At 42.1% G+C, this 21,083-nt stretch overlaps 1 protein-coding gene across 1 annotated transcript in view; it reads right to left on the bottom strand.

Moving 5' to 3' along the window:
- Positions 1-7,977: 7,977 nt before the first annotated feature.
- SCAPER (S-phase cyclin A associated protein in the ER) overlaps positions 7,978-21,083 on the bottom strand; it is a 216,213-nt gene continuing 203,107 nt past the window's right edge. The window contains exons 30-32 of the mRNA XM_081876511.1: positions 13,570-13,761; positions 10,075-10,126; positions 7,978-8,850 (exon numbers count right to left, since the gene is read on the bottom strand). Of these exons, the coding sequence (XP_081732637.1) occupies positions 8,747-8,850; positions 10,075-10,126; positions 13,570-13,761 (348 nt within the window). The 3' untranslated portion in view covers positions 7,978-8,746. The remainder of the gene's footprint in view (positions 8,851-10,074; positions 10,127-13,569; positions 13,762-21,083) is intronic.

Raw genomic sequence — 21,083 nt, 5'->3', positions numbered from 1 at the left:
ATAAAATAAACCAAAGATAAGGGCATAAAGAAATACTGTTCAACTGTAGGTTGAAAGCAGCATAAGGTTGGACATCATCATTGAACTTGTTGTTCCAAAGCTTTACAAAAACAAAGAACCCATTTCCCCATAAACTTCTTAGGCTGGCTTTATTTTTTTGTAATAATAATAAAGTTAGTTACTATGGGCCAAATTTTCTCAGTCCATTCAAATATAGTAAGATATATGCTCCCTCACTCAATATTTAGCTATTATCATCTTAGCAGCAGTTATAAGATTAAACACTATTTCTCAATCTTTTCTGGAATAACATCTTTTAGATAGCCCTGCAGAAGACGAGCAGCGGTTCTGCCTCATGAGCTCCGGCAGCCTATGCCTCCGACGTGCTTCTGCGACCTGGTCCTCTGTTTCTGAGGAGGCACCAGTGTGACGGCCTCAGGCCCCACGGACTCACCCTGCATCTGGCTGTGGCCCTGCCTGGGGTCAAGAATGATAGTCCAACGGCATCTGGTGGACTACAGGTCCCCTCACTATAAAATATACTTTTGTGTGTGTTGTATTTAATACACCTAATCCTTAAAAAAAATGTTGGCTGCACAATAGTGATTAAGAAGAGAAGAAAAAGTGGCTGCTAAGAGGAGACCAGGACTGGGGCCTGAGCTCTGATCAGGCTGCGCATCCCATGAGTTTCACCTGCAGATGCCTGGCCAGGAGAAATCCTCTCTGCACCCCACCTGTCTAGCCAATTTCACAACTCAATTAGTAGGAAACTTGTCTGCTGGATTTTCTCTGCTCTTTCAGGAAAAGAAAAGTCTCAGTAACCACCAGCCAACCAATTCAAATCACGCAGCAGCAGCAGCAGCAGCAAACAATGGCCTTTAATTGTTAAAGACAAATCTGCATAATTGTTTTACATTGTCATTGCTTATTACTAAGAAACAAAACAAATAGCTGTCCAGGGATTGAGTACAAATTGTTCCAGGAGAGGAAGTAATTAATTAAGGAATTTAAGTCTGCAGTGTTGCCAAGCAGGGAGCAAAGATTAAAACGTCCCTCCTGGCGTCTGATTCCCTGGAGTCTACATTTTCCAGTGTTTCATTGCTCTCAAACATGGAATCTATATTACTCTCTTCTCCCCTCTTCTATTTTCTTTGTCCAGTAACCTGCAAGGAGAACTCTGTGTTCAGGTTTAACCCCCTCTGTTCCAAAACTCACACAGACAGCATAACTATTTATTCAAATTCCTGAAAGAGTTTTCAAATACCTAAGAGCAGTGCAGACGGACTATTGCACAGTGGAGTATGGCACCACATGAAGGACAAGACGGGCTTCCTACGGATGTTAAATGTCAAAAATCGGCTGGGGAGGAAGGAAGTTGGGGAGAAAGATACTCGACTTGTTCTGCAAGATGAAGGATACTCCCGCCAATAACAGCAATAATATCACACTGCTGGCTCACTTGGCATGGCCAGCCAAAGTAAAATGCAATAAATCAAAGAAGTTGGCATAAAACTAGTTTGATAAATCCCATAAAAAGGGTCAGAAATACCAGCACATCACCAGAGAAGCAACAATGCTGGTTAAAAACCCTAAAAGGAGCTGGCCTAGGTTGACACACTCTGCACTTGCTTATGTTGTATTGCATTTCCTATTATAATGTCCATTCAGCCAGTCTGGAGTTCCCTGCAATCCCTTCTTGATCTTACCTCGAGAAATGTGGTGTCCTTGGGACACGTGGCCACCTCATTGCTCACTCCTGACTTAAAAAGCAGAGTTCCTATTCTTGATCCTTGGAGGAACCCACTTCTCAGATCTGTACATTCCTCTCCCCTAAAGGGAGATGTTTCAAAGCCTAAGCACAGAATGTGGGCTGGATCTTACCTAGCAACATTGACACACTCAGATAACTCGACAAAGTTAGACAGGACTCATTCTTATGGAAGCCAGGTTGGTCCTTCTGCAGCAATACTTGTTCTTCTGTGTGCTTCGTAATTCTATCTCTAATCATGCTTTCCACTGGTATTCCTAGAACAGACATTATCTAGCCTGTAATTTCCTGGAACCTTCCTGGACCCCTTTTTAAAACTGATTTCACACCCGCCACTTTCCAGTTCTTGGGTATGGAGGCTGTTCTTAGGGGCAAGAGAGATATATCTGTTAGATGAGCTTTCTGATGGCTGCCACCTACACCTGGGGATCTGCTTGCTTTCCAGGCCTTGTCACTTGGCCTCAGAACCTCAGGCCGGGGGGGGCGGGGGGGGGGGCGGGAAGAGACTCCCGGTCGGAACCGGCGCTCCTGGCCGCTTGGGCGTTTGCAGGCCGAGCCAGCCCAGAGCCGCTGCCGGCCAGAGCCGGAGCAAGAGGGCGGCGGCGGCAGCTGGGCGCGCTCGGGGCTCGTGCCCGCAGCAGGAGCGCGGCGCGTCCCCGGGCGCGGAGGCCGCGCTCAGTCTGGCGGCGCTTCTGGCGGCTCCTGTCTAGACGGCGGAGGGGCCGCCGGCTCCTTATCTGCGCTGGCATCGCCTGCCAAGGGATCCGGGCGCGCGCGGGGGGGGGGGGCTCGTCTCCGGGGCTGCTGCGGGTCTCGCTGCGCTCGGGGATTCCTCGGAAGGAGCCGCGACGTAGCCTAGAAAGACAATTCGTCGTCCGTCCGTCTCCTGGCGGCGTTTCCAAGGGTCCGGCCCGGACAGGATCCCTCCCTTCCCTTCCTTCCCGGCGCGGAGAACATGGATTCGGGCTGGAAAGGGAAGGCGCTGCTCTCTGGCCCGGGGCCTCTCCCGCCCTGAAATGCGCCACATCCAGACCGAGACGCGCAAGGGAGGGAAGCCCGAGCCTTGGCCCTCAAGCCTCGCAGGGCTCCGGCACCCACGGAACGGCCTCCAAGTTTGCCCACTCTCTTCGGCTTGGAGGGAAGCCTCCCTCTTGCTGCCACCAGACCAGCCCTGGAGCACCCAGGGAGGGGAGGCAAAACAGGAGAGGTCTCCCCCGCCCTGGATCCGCCCCCCCCCCGCTTTGAATTGGGCATCCTGGTCGCTGGCCAAGCTTAACATTTATTATTTTAAATGATTTTAAATGATTATCTCTTTTAACCACCTTAACCAAAACAACTCAACACTTTTGCAATGGTGTAGGCCTATAGGTGAACTTTGCAAAACCAGAGTCTATGTGCTTCAACACTACCCCCCCAATTAAATTCAGAAAAATATTACTGACATCACAAAGAAAAAACTTTGCTGAACCAGATTAAGATACATAGGGCTACAAATTACCAGAAACCTCAACAAGCTATACCTTCCAAACTATACCCCTTTCTGGTGGGAAATCAACAAAGACCTGAGGAGATGGAGTAGAACCAAGGCCACTTTCTCAAACTAGCCATGATCAAAATGATAACCCTCCCCAAATTAACCTGCTTATTCCGAACCCTCCCACTTTGGATCCCCTCAACCCAACTCCATAAGTGGCAGAAAAAACTATATATTCTCATTCAAAAGCCACCTTCCCTCCTCAAAAGAAAAAGGGAATTCCCATTATAGAACTAGACTACAACAACAACCAAGTGCACCAAATAAACTCATACATCTTAGAAGACAAAATGAAACAATGGAGATAGGTATAATTGGAAACACCCCCACCTCACTGTATCAATTTCTCCAAAAACAAACTAAAGAAAACTCCATGACACATAACAGGTTCACACAGACCATGCTTGAAGCATGGAAAGAAAAAGTAGGAACATTGTCCCCAGCCCTTCCCCTGCTAATCCCCCAGCTTTACCACCCTCGGCTCCACAGAGCTTTAAAATGAGGATATGGCAAGCCAAAGGTCTACACCACCTAACAGACTTCTACAAAAATGGCAACCCCATACAACAACACAGAACAAACTAGGAGACAACCAAATATCCTGGCTGGCCCGTCACCAACTACATTCCTTCTTAAGCCACCCAGAAACAAAGGCAGCACATACTAGGCCACTGACTAACTTTGAAAAACTGCTGTCAGCAGAGTGACACAGCAATATAAAAAACACAGCTCCAAGGCTTCAATACCACAAGCAAAGACCAATGGGAACACAACATAGGGTACGAAATAAACTCAACCCAATGGTTGAAGCTGTGGACTAAACCACCCTTTAAAACCCTCTCAGCCAACAGGTGGGAACTCATTTTGAAACTTATCTACAGATTGTACCTAACACCATGTAAGCTAGCAATGATGAACCCAGGAACCTTACCTAGGTGCTGGAGAGGCTGTACCGCCATGGGCACATACCTCCACAATATGGTGGGATTGCCCAAAAATTCAATCCTTTTGGATATCTGTCTTACAAGAAATCTGCAAAATAATAAAACAGGTAATAGAAAGAACTCTAGAATTGGTCCCACTAAATAACTTCTGAGACAATAACTCACACTCACATGACAAAAAACTTATAAGTCACTTACAGCAGCTAGGAGTGTCATAACTGGAGAGACCTTTTGGGAGCGTCCATGGACCACTAGTACCAAACTGTATGGGAAATCGCCATACTAGAAAAACTAGCCAACGAAACCACAGGGACAAGTGAAAGAGGATGCCTTCACCCCGTGGGGCTTCCCTTTATCACATACACAGCCCAACAAGATAATGACCAGTCCCACCCCCAGACAACATACGAATCAGTATGGCTAACTGAAGCCAGCAACGCCCCCCCCCATCAAAACACACTGCAACCGATCAACTGCAACCAACCATTTCTTGGGCCCTCTGACTTCTTGCTCTGCCAACAAAAATATGACACCTATCCATGTGACGCTGTCAAAAAAGCGCCACTCGTATACCATGTAAAGAATGAAAGTTTGCTGTCTTCCTTACCTTGCCCCCTCCACCATTTTTTCTCTTTATTTTCTCCCCTCTCCCCACTTCTCATTCCCCCTCAACAAAAATGTCTCAAACTGACTGTAACTGACCTGTATGAAGAATTCTACGATTTGAAAACTGTGACACTGAATGTACTTTTGTTACTTATGGAAAATCTTTTAATAAACACACACACAAACACATACAACAATTTCAGAAGCTGCTTTGACCAAACTCCTTTTGTCTAATGGTAGGGCTGGCCATGGAACTCCATGGACCTGTGTGGAAAGATTCTGACTTCAAGCTTTATTGCACACAAAGATGGGAGCCCCCCTGAGCCTCAGGGGGAGGGACTGAGTAAACGTGCTTAAGATTGTTCTATAAACTACTAATCCTGAATCCACTTACTAAGGTGTTTACACCATTGGGCTCAGCGGGGCTTAATTCCAGATAAACACACCTATGAATGGGTTATTGCCCTGCCAGCATTTCCCAGCTTGGTGCTCCCCAGATGCTTCAGTCTAGCAACTCCCCTCAGCCTGTCAGCATGCCTGTGATGGGGGTTATAGTCCCAAACTTCTGGAGGGCACTAGGCTGGCAAAGTGTGTACCCTCCTCTTCCAAGGGGGGCAGGGACCCCTCCCTGATGCTGCTCCCCCAAGTCAATAAAAATAAATAAAAATACATAGCAAACTGAGGTTCTGCCCCCCTAACAAAAGACCTGCCCCCCCACCAAAAATCCTGGATACGCCTGTGTCCCCCTCATGTTTCCATCAAGCAATGAGACTTGAGGAAAAATTGAGACTTGAGGAAAAATTGCAATCCTGGTGTGGTTTCTTGGAAGGCTAATCACAGCCGTCTTACGGCTTTTTAGCAAACCTATCCTGATCAAAAGTATTTCTACAGTTTGTCTCAGGCTACATCTTGTAGGAAAATGCCACCAGCAGAGAATTCTTGCTGTTATCTGGGTGATCTCCTTTTAAACAAGCCAAATGGTGGAGGGAAACTTCTTTGCACAGCTCTGCCTTCTTTCAAAACCAAGCCCAACCTCATGGTGCTGTGCGCAATTAGATGGGCTTAATGAGCTATCTTTTCCTGGTACAGGATTAAGGAACACCTGCGAGCATCTCTGTCAAGGAGCCGAAAGGAATTGTCTAAATCCCACTTGTCAGATGCCTCCAGTCCCTTCCTTTTTGGTCTATTCTTGCAGGAAACTGTATCATGGATTCTTGATTCTACCAGGACACTTAACTCCATTTTGTTGCTCATTGTGGCTTTCTGAAGTCATTTCCTGATAGTCAGATCCCAAGCTGAAATTTATAGGCATTAAATCAGACATCTTGGGATGGAAGGGCAACAGTACAGTGGTACCTCGGGTTACATACGCTTCAGGTTACAGACGCTTCAGGTTACAGACTCCGCTAACCCAGAAATAATGCTTCAGGTTAAGAACTTTGCTTCAGGATGAGAACAGAAATCGTGCAGCGGCGGCGCAGCGGCAGCAGGAGGCCCCATTAGCTAAAGTGGTGCTTCAGGTTAAGAACAGTTTCAGGTTAAGAACAGACCTCCAGAACAAATTAAGTTCTTAACCCGAGGTACCACTGTATTAAAAGAGAATGAAAATAATAAAGCAAAGACTGAATACTACTTTCCTTTCCTTTGATGAGTTTTTAAAATTTCAGACCAGCACAGAGCTGGGAAACCTCTGGTCTATGAACCCAACTAGGTCTTGCGCAGGTCCCAGCTTGGCCCACAAAGTTTCCGTCAAACCACACCCACAGGCTTACAACTGACAAAAGTGACATCAGGTGTGGAGCAAGTAAGGCTGCTGCAAAGGAAAAACCAGGAGCCTGAAAGTGCTCCTGGTTTCTTGGCAAGCAAAGCTTGCTGTCTGTTGAAGGGGGGAGACAGCAAGCTCCGCTGTTATGGGCTGAGCACTGCAGAGTTTGCTGTAATAGCTTGCAGCAAGTCTTGCTGGGATGGCGCTCACTCCAAGGCCCAAAGAGTCATGTTGATTCAACTGGCACTGTGATGTCAGGTGACTGACAGGTGCGTGGGGGTAGGCTTGTCCAAAATGACCACAGGGCAAGGTAGTTTGTATTTCTAATTAAAAACCAAACATTGCATTTCAGAGGGTCCAAACTCATTTTTTAAAAGTTGACTGCATTTTACAATTTGAACCTACAGAGTTAGATGTGCCACCAAATTCAATGGACCTTCTCCCCAGGAAACTATAGCATAGGATCACTGCTTCTCTTTGATATCTCTGTGTGCCTGCAAATATGCAATGCATCAACGTGGCTGAATGGGGGGTGGGGTGGCTCTCTATGGTAGCTTCACTTCAGAATTTACCTCTGTGATACTGCTGCTTACTGCAATGCTATTTTGGAAAGATGCACTCTGGTTCTTGTCCCCTACATCTGTTCTGACACAGCTGTGATTTCCTGTGAGAACATTTTTGCCTTTAAAAAACAGTATGAGATGGACCCTTTCCCCAACCAGCCTGAAACATATGTGAATATGGAAGGAAGTGCTAGAGGGTTGCATAACTGAGATATTTTAATCCTTGGAAATACTTATGGAAGGGAGGGGGCTATCAATTCATTCAACAAATGCAATGGAAGGGAAGATGGTGATTGTGGAAGTGGGAGAGAGGGTCAGAAGTAAGGCCTCTCTGGTCAGCTGCTCTTTTGTGTTTGCTGACGTGGTTGTTTCTTTTCCAACCCAGCCTCCTTCAAGGAGGTGCACAATTCCCTCCCTGCTCCCATTTTATCCTCACAGCAACCCTGTGGGGGAGATGAGGCCAGGATGGGGTGACAGGTTCGTCATCCAGTGAGCTTCATTGCTGAGCAGGCTATACAGTAGAAGTTAACATTTTTTTCAGGGGCCAGGCATGTTTGAACAAAGGGAAAGAGCATCTGCTTTGCAGGCAGAAGGTTCCAGGTTCCACCCCTGACGTCTCCAGGTGGGTTGGGAGTGACTCCTGTCTGAAAATCTGTAGAGCTGCTGCCGATAATACAGAGCTAGATGGAGCAGAGGTCAGACTCAGTATAAGGCAGCTCTCTATGGTCCCACGATGGTCAGATTTCTAGTGCTGAGTTTCCTGCAAGGTAGAGAACAAAAACAACAACAACAACCTCAACAGTTGTGATATTGCTTTTAATAAGTTTAGTGAAAACTCTTGCCATATACAGACAATTCAGAACAATTGCTGTGACTGTACACATTTTTCTGCAACGTTCCCACAAAATGTAAAGTAAAGTGGACACAAAGCCCAGGAGTCTTACATGGCTTTGCCAAGCATTTGGGTTAGATTTCCATAGCTTATTTATCTAAATTTAGGATTTTGTGCTTTCTAAATAACTGAATATGCTAGGAGCATTGTATAAAAAGTTATGCAAAACAGACAATGAAACAGAATAAATTATTTTATTACAAGTTATACAGAACGCAACCATGGATATATTCCACTAGGAAATTCTCCTGGCACAAAAGCCCACAGAAATGAACGGAAGCAAGAGAGTGTTAGAACTCTCTAGCACAGCCCCCATTCAGTGCAATGGAACTTCTTGATCCATTGTGCCCATTGCCAATATTTAGACACAAAAATCAGCAGCTTTACAGACATGCTACACCACAGAGTACAAGGTACAAGGATCCTTGATGTGGCACATATTAAGCGGGGGGGGGGGGGGAACTCTTTATTTTCAAAACAGCCATAAACAGGATTTTAAAGTATGTACAGTTCTTCTGACTGAAATAGTGCAAATTATATTTATATATATAACTACAGTATACGCATTTTTAGTATAAAAGGATCTTTAAAAAAACCTTCTTAAAGAGAACAACAAATTACTTAATAACGGGAAAAGGTAAGATGCTTTCAAAGTTTAAACACACGCACACCGCTTATTTTTTCTCTTTCTTCAAGAAGAACTGTTGTGCCTCTTCCCAAGTCTGGCGAGGGAACCGGTTAGAGAGCTCAAGGTAATCTTGAGAACTGAAGATCTTTTCTGTCAAGCAAGGAACAAAGAACGTCATCATAACTATTCTGTTGTAAAATGAAAAAACAGGAGGGTAAAAATGCTTGTGTATGTTTTGTTTCTGGATAGTAAAATGGCTGGACATGACTCTTTTTCTGTCAGGAAATTAAATTGTCATCCCCATTATATGTTGGAGAACAGGTCAACATTTCAGAAGAAGAAACTGAAGAGAAGAGAGGTGCACCTGGCCCCCTCCGATGCCCCTGCAGACCCCTTGCAGGGGTGGGCAACATTCAAGGAAGTTCACAGTCCTGCAGTCAGTTGCCAGGTTTTATTAAGGAAACCGATTGCATTCTTTTGGCCTGCATGCATAGACCTTGCACATAGGAGAGACATAATCGCTACAATTTTGAAAAACAGATGCATCATCCCTGTGGGTGGTACAAAAATCAATGGGAAGGAAGGAAGCTTCTAATAAACAAATTATGGATTGCATCCAATGAAGTTGTCCCATTGAATCACAGAACTGGAGAGTTGGAAGGTACCCCAAGGGCCATCTATTCCAACCCCTTACAAAGCAAGAATAAATTGGTACAAGGACTTCTCCTTGTTGCAAGACTACAAGACCTATCATCCATTACCTCAGCCATGCTGGCTGAGGCTGAGGAGAGCTGGAGTCCATCGCCATCTGCAGGGCCACAGGTTTCCCCACAGCTGCTTTGAAAATGACAGCATAAGCACCATAGGCTGGCTCCGGGGTAGGTAGCCAACATTGTGCCCTCTAGATGTTGTGCACTGCCATAAGACCCAGACAACACAGCCAATGATCAGCGATGTTACGAGTTGGGAATCTGCAACATCTTGACTATCGCTGGGCCAAGCCTACTCCATAAGAAATTCTGTTAAGTCCATGAAAGATTATGCCAGTAACAAATCTGTTAGTCTTCAAAGCACCCCACAACTCTTTATCCCTTCTGCTGTGGGCCAATCATTTTCCACACAATGCCATCAACATTCAAATACCACCTGGTAACTCTCTGGCTGCACAGTGTTGCTATGTTTTATTTGGCTGACAATCCCTTTCTTTATGAAGAGGTCTCCCAGGTTCTTTCAGAAGGCAATGACTTCCCCTCAAGGACAGAGGCTACATGATCCAGGAGGAGCAGGATGCAATCAACACTTTGGTCTGTTTGCCTCCTAAAAGCTACAAGGCACGATTGCTATGCAATTCCCAATGGGCCATATTATACTTACCCCTTGGTTGGGAAGACTGGTTATCTGTCTGGCTTGAACTTTGTGTGAAATCCTACAGAAACAAAACCCAACAATGTTCAGCACCACAGAGGGAAGATCAAACACCACCCCCTCACGCAATTTTACAAAAGAGTGATGTCCTCCCAGGGGCCAAGCAAATGCCCAAGGGAAGCCTGCAAGCAAGACCTGAGGGCAAGAGCACTCTCCCCCCCCCCCACTTGTGATTCCCAGCAGCTGATGATCAGAGGAGTGCAGCCTCCAGCACTGAAGGCAGTTCGCAAAGTCATCATGCTGGAGGACATCCAACTAAGTCCACTGATTTCAGTGGGTATGACAAACATTGTACACTGTACAAAAGTGATTTTCCTGGCTGGTGTACAATGCAGCGGGCCTGAATCACAAAGAGAAGTTCTACTGTAAGACTTCTCAGGCAATGCAATGCAGCTCTGTTGCTGAACACAATTTACCAAAACAACTGGAACTGTTTCCCTCGGGAGCTGGAGGTTTTTAAGCAGAGCTTGGATGGCCATCTGCCAGGGATGCTTCCATTGAGATTCCTGCATTGCAGGGGGTTGGGCTAGAGGACCTTATCAGTCTATGTATTTGTGGAGTGACTGGAAAGGTCTCAGTGGTGCTGCAGGAAACAACAGCTTGGAAAGAGATAATCAACAACAAACTGCTTTAAAATGTTTGCAGTGGTAGCTGAGGTGGTTTTTTTGACTCAGGCATACATTGCTGCTGTATACGCAGTCAGACCACTGGTCCACTTAGTGCAGGGTTGCCAACACTGACTGGCAGCCAGTCTCCAGAGTTTCTGATCAATTAATATCAATAACAACAGCAGCAGCAGCAGCAGCAACTGATACCAGGTCACTTTCCTGCCTCATAGCCATTCTCCTCACCTGGGGCGCTGCTGGTAATGCCACATGCCCCAGTGGTCGGGTCTGGCATGTGCGAGAGACCAGGTGCCTCAGTGTTGCAGCTCTAGTCATCTGGAATTAGTTACCAGCTTAAATTAGATGAGCTCCTACTGTCCTGATATTTAGGTGGATATTGAACACTTTTAAAAAGGCTTTACCAGTAGTGTGACCCAGTCCTATTAGGAAATATTAATTGTACAACTGTAGAAATACTAATACTGCTTTTAGTTTAATGTGTCTGTAATATTTTGTAATTTTTTTGTACACTACTTTGGTAGCTTTTGGTTGTGAATTCATTTATAAACCTGCAAACAAATAAACAGCAACAAAAATGATAAGAGAATTGCAAAGTGTCTTAGACAACAAATGAGAACAAATGGCAGTGCTTACTCTCCTGAGGGGTTTAAAGATAGAACTGTTGGCTTAAGGCTATTATGGACTGAAAAATGAATCATTTCTCTACATGGCACAAATCTTTAAATATATTATTGTGTTTTCACTGTTTGTGCACATGGATTTTTGAAAAATGGTTGATGTTCTTACTGTGAAATCACTTTGAGATATTTTATGGGAATAGATTCTTAAATGGAACCCGACCCAACAAATTAGCTCAGTGCAGGAACTCCTGACACACAAAATGCTTCCTTGAGATGGGATGGTATATTTAAGGCACACTGTGCTTTTGCCCTATTTCAGTCCCGTTAAGGCATCTTTACTTCATGTTCTCAGGAGTCAACATGAGGACCATAATTCTGGGCTTTTAATGCTTGGATTATGTACCCTATGAAATGTAACTAAGAGAGAATGATTCCCTAGGCAGCAGGTGAAAGCTGAATTCAAACATTCTTGCTAAAGTAATACCATCTTCTATTTTAATATAAGTAGTTTTAGGAACAAAAAGGAAAAAAAAGCTGTTGTCCTAGACAATAAGAGGAAAGACGCCATACAGCAGCAAGGTTGTAAGGGTGATGTTTTACTAATAATAAGACATTTATACATTTTCTGTATTTTACTGCATGTTTATACAGCCCAAGATGCATGCAACCAGACCATTTTTTCCTCCCCCATTTCTTCCATATGGTAAACATTTATTTTCCAATCCTGGGGTCAGCTATCTCACATTCCCCCGCAGAGGGAGGACTCTCCCTGCTGAAATAAATAGGATATTTGCCTCAGGAAGGCGCACAGATTGTGTCTCCCCATGATAGCAAGTTGAAATTTAAGAACAAATGCATGCCTGTTTTTCATTCACAGTATCTGGGGTGGGGGAGTTTTTTTTGCATTTTCTACAGCCTGTTTGTTTGTTTGTTTAATATTACTACATTAGAGTTTTGTTTCTGATGGCTAAAACATTCCCCCAAAGCCTGGGAGAAACAAACATATCTTCAGGCTGCTGAGCTGGATATGTTCATGCAGACCAGAAATCAAAATGCTGAAGTACCTAAATCAATTCTCAGTAAAATTAAGCTTGATTTTATTTATGATATACTTTCCAAATCAAATAGTTGACTGCCAGCTGCTTATCTGGGAAAGCAAACAACTCCTTATCCACATAAGGACCAGCACTCCTGGGGGGGGGGGGGTCTTCTTGCAGCATCTGCTTCTGAACAGTACTATCAGAAGCATTAAAAAAAAAAAAAATTTTGCAAGCTGTTGCTGTTTTATGCATTAAAAAAATGTTTCAGGAGCTAAAATGTTTCAGTTATGTATGCATATGTTACAATAACTTTCTATATTCCTAATATCTTGAGCAGTAAAACTATGAAGCTACCTAAAAGCTGACGATGCATTTAGCCTGTTTGGATAAATTAACAAAAAAGCTTAATTTTCTTCATTTGGCTGCAGTTGTCCAGGCACAACCCCTGAAGTTCCGCTTCCTTGCAAGCACCTCTGAGGTGGAGAGAAGGGGCAGGAGCAGAGGGCTTGGTGGGTGGCAGAGATATGCTATCAGCTATGAAGGAAAAAACACTCCACAGCTATTAATTCCAACAATTCTAAAACATGGCACATTCAGAAATTAGAAAAAAATAGTAATTCCATAATATAAGTGTGTAGCACCTGATTTTTAAATAAAATTACAGGATGCAGAATGATATCGCAAACATACACAGTTCAAGTAAGCAGAAATGGCTGCTTTCATAAATTAGAGTTTTAAAACTTTGCATATTTAGCATAGTTGGTATACACTGTTGCCAACCCTATCAATAGTCAAAATCTGTGATAAAAAGCATTGTTTCTCTGTGTATATATGTACTTCCATTTATCTTTACATTTGAGTCTGATTATATAAAAATGTACACTTATAGGATTGCAGGCTTTAAGGACTTGCCCATCCATTATTAAATATAAGTTCCTCAACATTTCACTAGTCCTGCTAATTTAAATAAGAATGGAACATAATATTAACATTACTCTGCATATGTCTGCTCCTTAAGGGGAAAAACTCTTGGACACATGTTGGATCTTTCATTTTGGAGAGAGAAGAAAAGAAACCCTGGTTTTATTGTAAGTTAATGCATATTTATTTCATAGGCACAGAAATGGCTAAGCAGAGATACACAAACAAACCACGTACCTGGATGAATGTGGCGAGTAACACGCAACTCATCTCCTGCTCCAGGATCACCTTGTTCTGGGGGTTATTGTAACAAGCAGCTATTAGCGTGGGAAAGAGCACTTTGATGAGGCGAGGATCGCTGAAGTACTGGAAAGGCAGCTGGCAGAGCTTTTGCAGGACAGTGGGATGGCGGCCCGACTGCACAATCACCTGGGAAATGGAGACAGCACAACATGAGAGGAACAGGGGCCGATTTCCCAGATCAGCTGGAAGGAGGAAGCTAGAGCAAAATAAGGCACAAGGGTGACAGAAAAATGTTAACAGAGAGAAAACCAAGCTGAACATGTTGATTAAAAACAAAACAAAAACCTTTCAGCTCAAAATGTTGTCCTCACAGTTTCTTTTCATGTACAGTAACTGCACAGGAGAAACTAATTTTATCTTTCCCCCAATTATATTTTATTAAATTTTCATAAAGTTCACATATACACTCCAATACATAATAATTTTTTGTTTTGTCAACTTCCCACCCCATTTTCCTTTTTTTTCCCTCCCTCTTGCTGCACCCTATCTTCTCTCCCTTATACCATAATAACACAACCTTACACTTTTTCACTCAAGGTGTCATAAACGAGACAGAAATATTGCAAAGAGGCGATGAATACCTGCAGGCAGGCAGAGCAAGCTGCCGGAGGGCAGGAGACAGGATTCAAAGATGGTCAGAAAATGGGAGCTGCTCCTATCAAATGCCTCTCCAGATGTGTGTTGGGGGGGGGGGATGAGAGACGCCTGTGAGCGACACAGAACCAAAAAGGGAAGGAGACTGCATGCTGTACTGCAGTGGGACTCAGTATGCACAGAGCCAGAAAGATCCTCCCATTTGCTCTTTTATCTGAGTTTCTATCAGTGCCATAGACTTTAAAAGGGGAACTGTTGTCATGTGAGTAGGGTTTATAACAGTAGACATCTTGAGCCTCAGAGTGAAGCTGCTAATGGCATCTTCCAGAGAAACTCTTAAGTGACTAGCTTCTTCCATAATGTCTTAGCGAGAATCGTCAACATCAGAGCTAGACAAGGGAAACTTGGTAAGTTGACGATGATGACAATAATAATAATAATATAATAAAAATATTATTATTATTTATTATATAATAATATAAAAGAGCTGCTTGGCCCAAATTTGGCTTTTTGGAATCTATTATAATTTTAGGACTGTTGTAAAACCCTATGGTTGCAACCATAAATTGTACTTTGAAAAACCAGCATTTTACAAGTATGCACACTTGGACAGAACAGTACTCAAATTAAAAACAGAAGGGAAAAAAAGAAGAGATGGAGACCAGAGGAACATAAATTACAGGGATTTACAAGTTTTCAAAGAACTTTTAACAATTCACTAAGAACACATTCTCAGTTCGTAATGCAGTTCAGGTCAAGAACAAGATCAACAAAGTAATAGTTCACATTTTTTAGTTCAATAGGCAGAATGAAATTGAAAACCCTTCAGTGAACACAGATAGGAACCCCTTAATTCTCCTAAATCCAAATGGAATTTTAAAGACAGCCAAATATGTGAGCAGGTACACTGCATTTAAGGCATCACTCTTCTGACATCCTGAAGGGACGGACCCCATTGAAGCAGAAGTCTTATTAAAATACTAAAAGTGTTATATTGAAACAATACTTTGACCAATGCTGCACATTCCATTTTGTATTTTCAATCATTGTTTTTGATTTGATTTTTCATTTCCTTATAAATGTGTAGTTTTAGGGGAGAAATAAACTACTCCCATGGTTAAAAAATGGATCCTGATTCACAACACTGAAGCAACTGTAAGTGATGAGCACAGAATGTCCCTCCCAATGCCCAGAATTTCTCCTTTTATGAATCCTGAACTCCATTACATGATCTACTGAACCCTATGCCTGATTTGTAACATTTCCCTAAAACAAGCTCACAGACAACCTGAAAACATGTTTTTATCTTCCCCTCTGTCTCATATTTAAGCCTGGGATAATGTGACAGTATCATTACTTGGAGTTAATGTTCAAGAAGGCGTTGATTTTTGTTGGTCTGGTGTTTTTTTAAAAAAATATATTTTATTTGGGTTTTTAAACATAAATGCAAAAATAAAGAACAGTATAACATATATCATAACATCTTTTCTTAACATCTTTGGACTCCCTCACGCCTCCCGCTCCCATTTACATCATTGTCAATTCTTGCCAGCAATTTATCATCTTGTTTACACTCTTGTGTCAAATTCATTTAAATATAATCTATGAATTCTCCAATAGGTTTATAATTTTTTCTCAAATTTACTTATCATCTTAATTCCTTCTAATTTAGTGGTGCACAATTATTTATGATCTGGCGTCCTTTCTTAACATTCAACCAAATTACAGTGTTTTTTAAAATAAATCTTGAATTTCTTCCAATCTTCTTCAACCCTCTCCTCTCCCAGGTCTCGGATTCTGCCAGTCATCTCGGCTAGTTCCATATAGTCCATCAGTTGCATCTGCCATTACATGCAGTGAAGTTCAACCCAGTGGTCCACAACCCTTCCCAGTCCTCAAACATGATATTATACCCAATGTCCTGTGCCCACTTTATCATAGCTGATTTAACCATTTCGTCTTGTGTATTCGATTTTAACAGCAAGTTATACATTCTTGAAAGTACCTTAGTCTTTGGTTCTAACAATTCTGTTTCCAGCTTCGATTTCTCCACCTGGAACCCTAACTTTTTGTCATTTTTAAAGACTTCTTTAATCTGAGCATAATGTAACCAGTCTAGCACTTTATCCTTCATTTTCTCCAAACTCTGCAATTTCCAATTGTCTCCATCTTTTTCTAGTATTTCCCAATATTTTGGCCATTTGGCCTCCATATTGGGTCTTTTTCGGGCCTTAGCTTCCAGAGGTGAAAGCCACCTTGGAGTTTTATTTTCCAGTAAGTCTTTGTATTTTGTCCAGTCATTAAATACTGCTTTCCTGACAATATGATTCTTAAAGGCCTTATTGATCTTAACCTTGTCATACCATAGATATGCATGCCAGCCAAAAGCATTGTTAAAACCATCCAGATCCAGTACATCAGTGTCTTCGAGAAGTAGCCAGTCTTTTAGCCAGCAGAAAGCTGCGGCTTCATAGTACAGCTTTAAGTCTGGCAGGGCAAAGCCCCCTCTTTCTTTCGCATCAGTTAATATCTTAAACTTAATTCTGGGCTTTTTGCCCTGCCAGACAAATTTGGAAATATCTCTCTGCCACTTCCGGAAGCACTCCGTCTTGTCCACAATCTGTAAAGTTTGAAACAAAAACAACATTTTTGGCAATACATTCATCTTAATAGCAGCAATTCGGCCTAACAAAGAAAGCTTCAATTTTGTCCAACTGTCCAAGTCTCTCTTAATTTCAGACCAACATTTTTCATAGTTATCCTTAAATAGACTCAGATTTTTTGCTGTTATATTTACCCCTAGGTACTTTACTTTTTTAACCACAGTTAGTTCTGTTTCTCTCTGAAACCGTTCTGACTCTGTATCTGTCAAATTTTTTCCCAACACCTTAGTTTTCTGTTTATTTAGTTTAAATCCCGCCACCCGACCAAAGTCTTGTATCAGTTGCAATACTCTTTTTGTACTAGATTCTGGCTCCTGCAATGTCAAAACTAGGTCATCTGCAAAGGCTTTAAGTTTATATTGTTTCGCTCCGACCTGAATCCCTTCCACCAACCGGTCCCCTCTGATCATATTCAAGAGCACCTCCAGAACCGAAATGAATAACAGAGGGGAAATCGGGCAGCCTTGTTGCGTTCCTTTTGTAATTTTGAACTCTTCTGTAACCACATTGTTAACTATCAATTTGGCCTTTTGTTCTGAGTATATTGCATCAATCCCATTCTCAAAACCCCGTCCCACTCCCATTTCTTTTAAATTTCCCTTCATAAATTTCCAAGAGATATTATCAAAGGCCTTCTCCGCATCTATAAAGATTAACACTGCTTTTGTGTTTATGTCTGTTTGCAAAAGTTCCAAAATGTCAATAATGTTCCTTGTGTTAGCAAACATATGTCTACCTGGGAGAAAGCCTGCCTGGTCTTTATGAATTACTTCATTTAAAACTCTTTTAAGTCTACTTGCCAAAATGTCTGCAAATATTTTGTAATCCACATTTAGAAGGGAAATGGGACGATAGTTCTTGAGTTGTGTCTTTTCAGCTTCCGATTTTGGTATCAATGTGATAAAAGCTTCCTTCCACGATTCCGGCGCCCTCTTCCCCTCCATAATTTCGTTGCTGACCTCCATCAGTGGTTGAATCAAATAGTCTTTTAATGTCTTATAATACTTGGAGGTCAGGCCATCTGGCCCTGGAGATTTGCCCAATTGCATGTTCTGAATGGCTTGTTCAATCTCTTGTCGTGTTATTTTATTATTCAGGATTGATCTGTTTTCTTGTGACAATTTTGTTAGTCCATTTTTTTCCAAAAATTGTTTAATCTCAACCTCATCTTGCGGCCCTTGAGTATATAATTTTTTGAAATATCTCTGGAAGCACTTTCTAATCTCCGCGGGGTTCTGAATGTTTCTTCCTTCAATTTCTAGATTTGTAACTGTGTTTAATTTTTGTCTCTTCTTCAACTGCCACGCTAGCAGTTTCCCACATTTATTTGTCGATTCAAAAGTTTTTTGTTTCATTAGTTTGATCTTCTACTCTATTTCCTGGTTTATCAGTTTAGAATATTGTGCTTGGTGAAGTTTAATTTCTCTCAGAGTCGGCTGTGATTTCGGATTTGATCTTAACTTCTTCTCTAATTCTTTAATTTTCTCCAAAATCTTATCTTTCCTCTCATTTTGTATCCTTTTCTTTATAGTATTCTGTTGTATCAAGAACCCCCTCATCACAGCCTTGCTTGCATCCCAGATAATTCTTTTTTCCACCGTAGTGTTCATGTTTATCTCAAAATAATCCTTCAAAGCTTTTTGGGCCTTCTTAGTAATCTCCTGATCTCTAAACAAATTGTCATTCATCTTCCATCTAAAGGAACCGGTTGGTAGTAATGTCATGTCCATCTTCAGTGCATTATGGTCGGAGCAGGTCTTTGGGCAGATTTCCACCTTTCTGACCTTGGGTGCCAGACCTCTAGTTATCCATATTTGGTCGATTCTTGTCCAAGTCAGCTGGGCCTCAGAGAAAAATGTTCCTTCTCTTCCCAAGGGGTTCTTTGTTCTCCAAATATCAATCCAGTCCATATTGTCTGTCATTTCGAAAAAAGTCTTTGGTAGTCTGCCATCTTTCGTAACGTTTTGGCTTTGTGACTTATCCATGTTAGTTGATACGACCCCGTTCATATCTCCCATCATAATGATGTTGTTATAGTCCAGATAGTCCAGCATAGTCTCATGCAACTTCTTATAAAATTCCGATTTCCCCTCGTTTGGTGCATAGATTCCTAATTTCAAAATCTTCTCTCCTTGATGTTGTATCTCAATTGCTAAAATTGCTAAAATTCTTCCATGTTCATCTTTGAATAAAAATTTAGGTGACAGGCTCTCTTTTGCATATATCACCACGCCTCTCTTCTTTACTCTGTCCGAGGATAAGAATTCCTGGCCAAGTCTTTTGTTTATTAGCACTTTTCTGTGGAGCCTAGTCACGTGTGTTTCTTGTAAGCAAATAATGTCCAATTGTTCTTTTTTTAATATGTGAAAAATTTTCCTTCTTTTTACCGGAATGTTACAGCCATTTATATTCCAACTCAAAAGTTGCAGAGACATCCTGAATAAATCTGGTTAATTTTCTGGGGGTGGTACCTTATTCGCTGGGTCTTCAGGGTCCAAGGGTGTCGGTACCCCTGGTGCTCCAGGCCCAAAAGGTAGTTCAATTCCTTTTTGAAGGTCCTCTCCGTATGTAGTCAGAAATTTATCTCTGTCTTCCAATGTTCTAATTTTAACCTTCTTCCCTCTAAAAGTAAAAGATAATCCTTGGGGAAATTCCCACCTGAAGATAATTGAGTTACTCCTCAACAGTCTAGCCAGTTCCAAATAGTCAGATCTAAGGTCAAGCAGTTGTTTAGGAATGTCCTTGTAAAGTTCAATTCTTTTGTCCAAAATGTCCAGTGACTTTCCGTAATGTAGGCCTAAAATCTTGTCCCTTTCCTCCTTTGATCTCAGTATTATCAAACAGTCTCTGGGCTTCTCTTTCTTTGTAAGTCTTCCAAGCCTAAAAGCTGATACAATTTTAAAGTCCTTTTCCTCTAATTTCCAGAACTTGGAAAATTCTTTAGTCAAAAACTCAGCTAAGTTGCCTTCTTCCACTTCTGGTATGGACCTTATCCTTAAGTTACTCTCCCTGTTTCGCAGTTCCAACATAGAAAGATAGGTCTGATGTTCACCTACTTGTTTGCTGAGTGGTCTTACCTCTTGTTCTAACTTTCCAAGTCTTTGGCTGGTGTCCTCAGCCAATTTCCGATTTTCACCTGTAGCCTCCGTCAATTCTCCTAATGCCAGTACATTCTGTGCTACTTGTCCAGTTAATCTATTTAAACATTCTGTATTTTGATCGATTTTAGCAGTTTGCTCATCAGCTTTTTTGTCCAATGATTCCACTTTTTTATCCAAAGATTCCAATTTTTCATAGATTTTCTCTAAAATGGAAGCGGTTGCTCCTGAGGCCATATCTTCCAATTGTAATTCCTCAGTTTCTCCCTCCCCTGCCCGTGGCAGAGAGGCAGCTTCTTCCTCAGAAGGCAAAGTAGGCACAGATGATCTACGTGTCTGTGAGGCTGCAGTTAAAGTTGTTAGAGTTGTTTGTCTGGTTTTTGGTCCCTTTTTTCTTGCGCCACTCATTCCAAAGTTATCTAAGAATCAAGGTCAAGCTGAGTTGTTCCCATGAGAAAACAACATCCCAGATGGTAACAGTCAAACAGGAGGCCGGGAAAATGAAAGTAAAAATAATGTCACTGCTGTAAATCCCAAATCCTCTAGGGGGAGCTTAAAATGTCTAAGGGGAAGAGATCAGTTCCAATAAAATTAATAAAATCAAATTTAATGTCCAAAGAACCTTCAATAGTAGGTTTTAGCAGAGTTAGTTTTAGCAGCCACAATGTTTCAGTCAGTGCATACTGGTATTCCAAGTGATGCTTCAAAGTAACAAGTCCAAACTCCTCAGATTGTTTCCAAGTTTAAAATCAAAGTATCCAAGTCTGCAAACTGGCTGCTCAGTTACACAGGCAGCTCCAGCACCTGGGTTTCTTACTTAAATTATAAATCCAATAGAAGAAAGGTGTCACCATACAGATAAAAAAACATAAATTCCAGCGCTTAAAGTCCTTAATCAACTTGCAAAGAAGTTCAATTGGTGCTCAGATCCCTTAGGTTAAGAGTTCTCTCTTTGCCTCCACTCCTCCAGCTCTTTGCTTTGAAGTTCAATGACAGCGGAAGACGGACTTCCTGTTTTTCGTCACTCCGCTTTCAACCAAATTCAGTAATTTTTCTTTAGTCTCTAATATTGTAAAGTCCTTCTTTACTCACG

Source organism: Podarcis erhardii (genome assembly GCF_964252035.2).
Source record: "Podarcis erhardii genome assembly, chromosome: 9".
Lineage (NCBI taxonomy): Eukaryota > Metazoa > Chordata > Lepidosauria > Squamata > Lacertidae > Podarcis > Podarcis erhardii.
The sequence above is the reverse complement of the archived record's forward strand: the minus strand, read 5'-3'. Positions and strand labels throughout refer to the sequence as shown.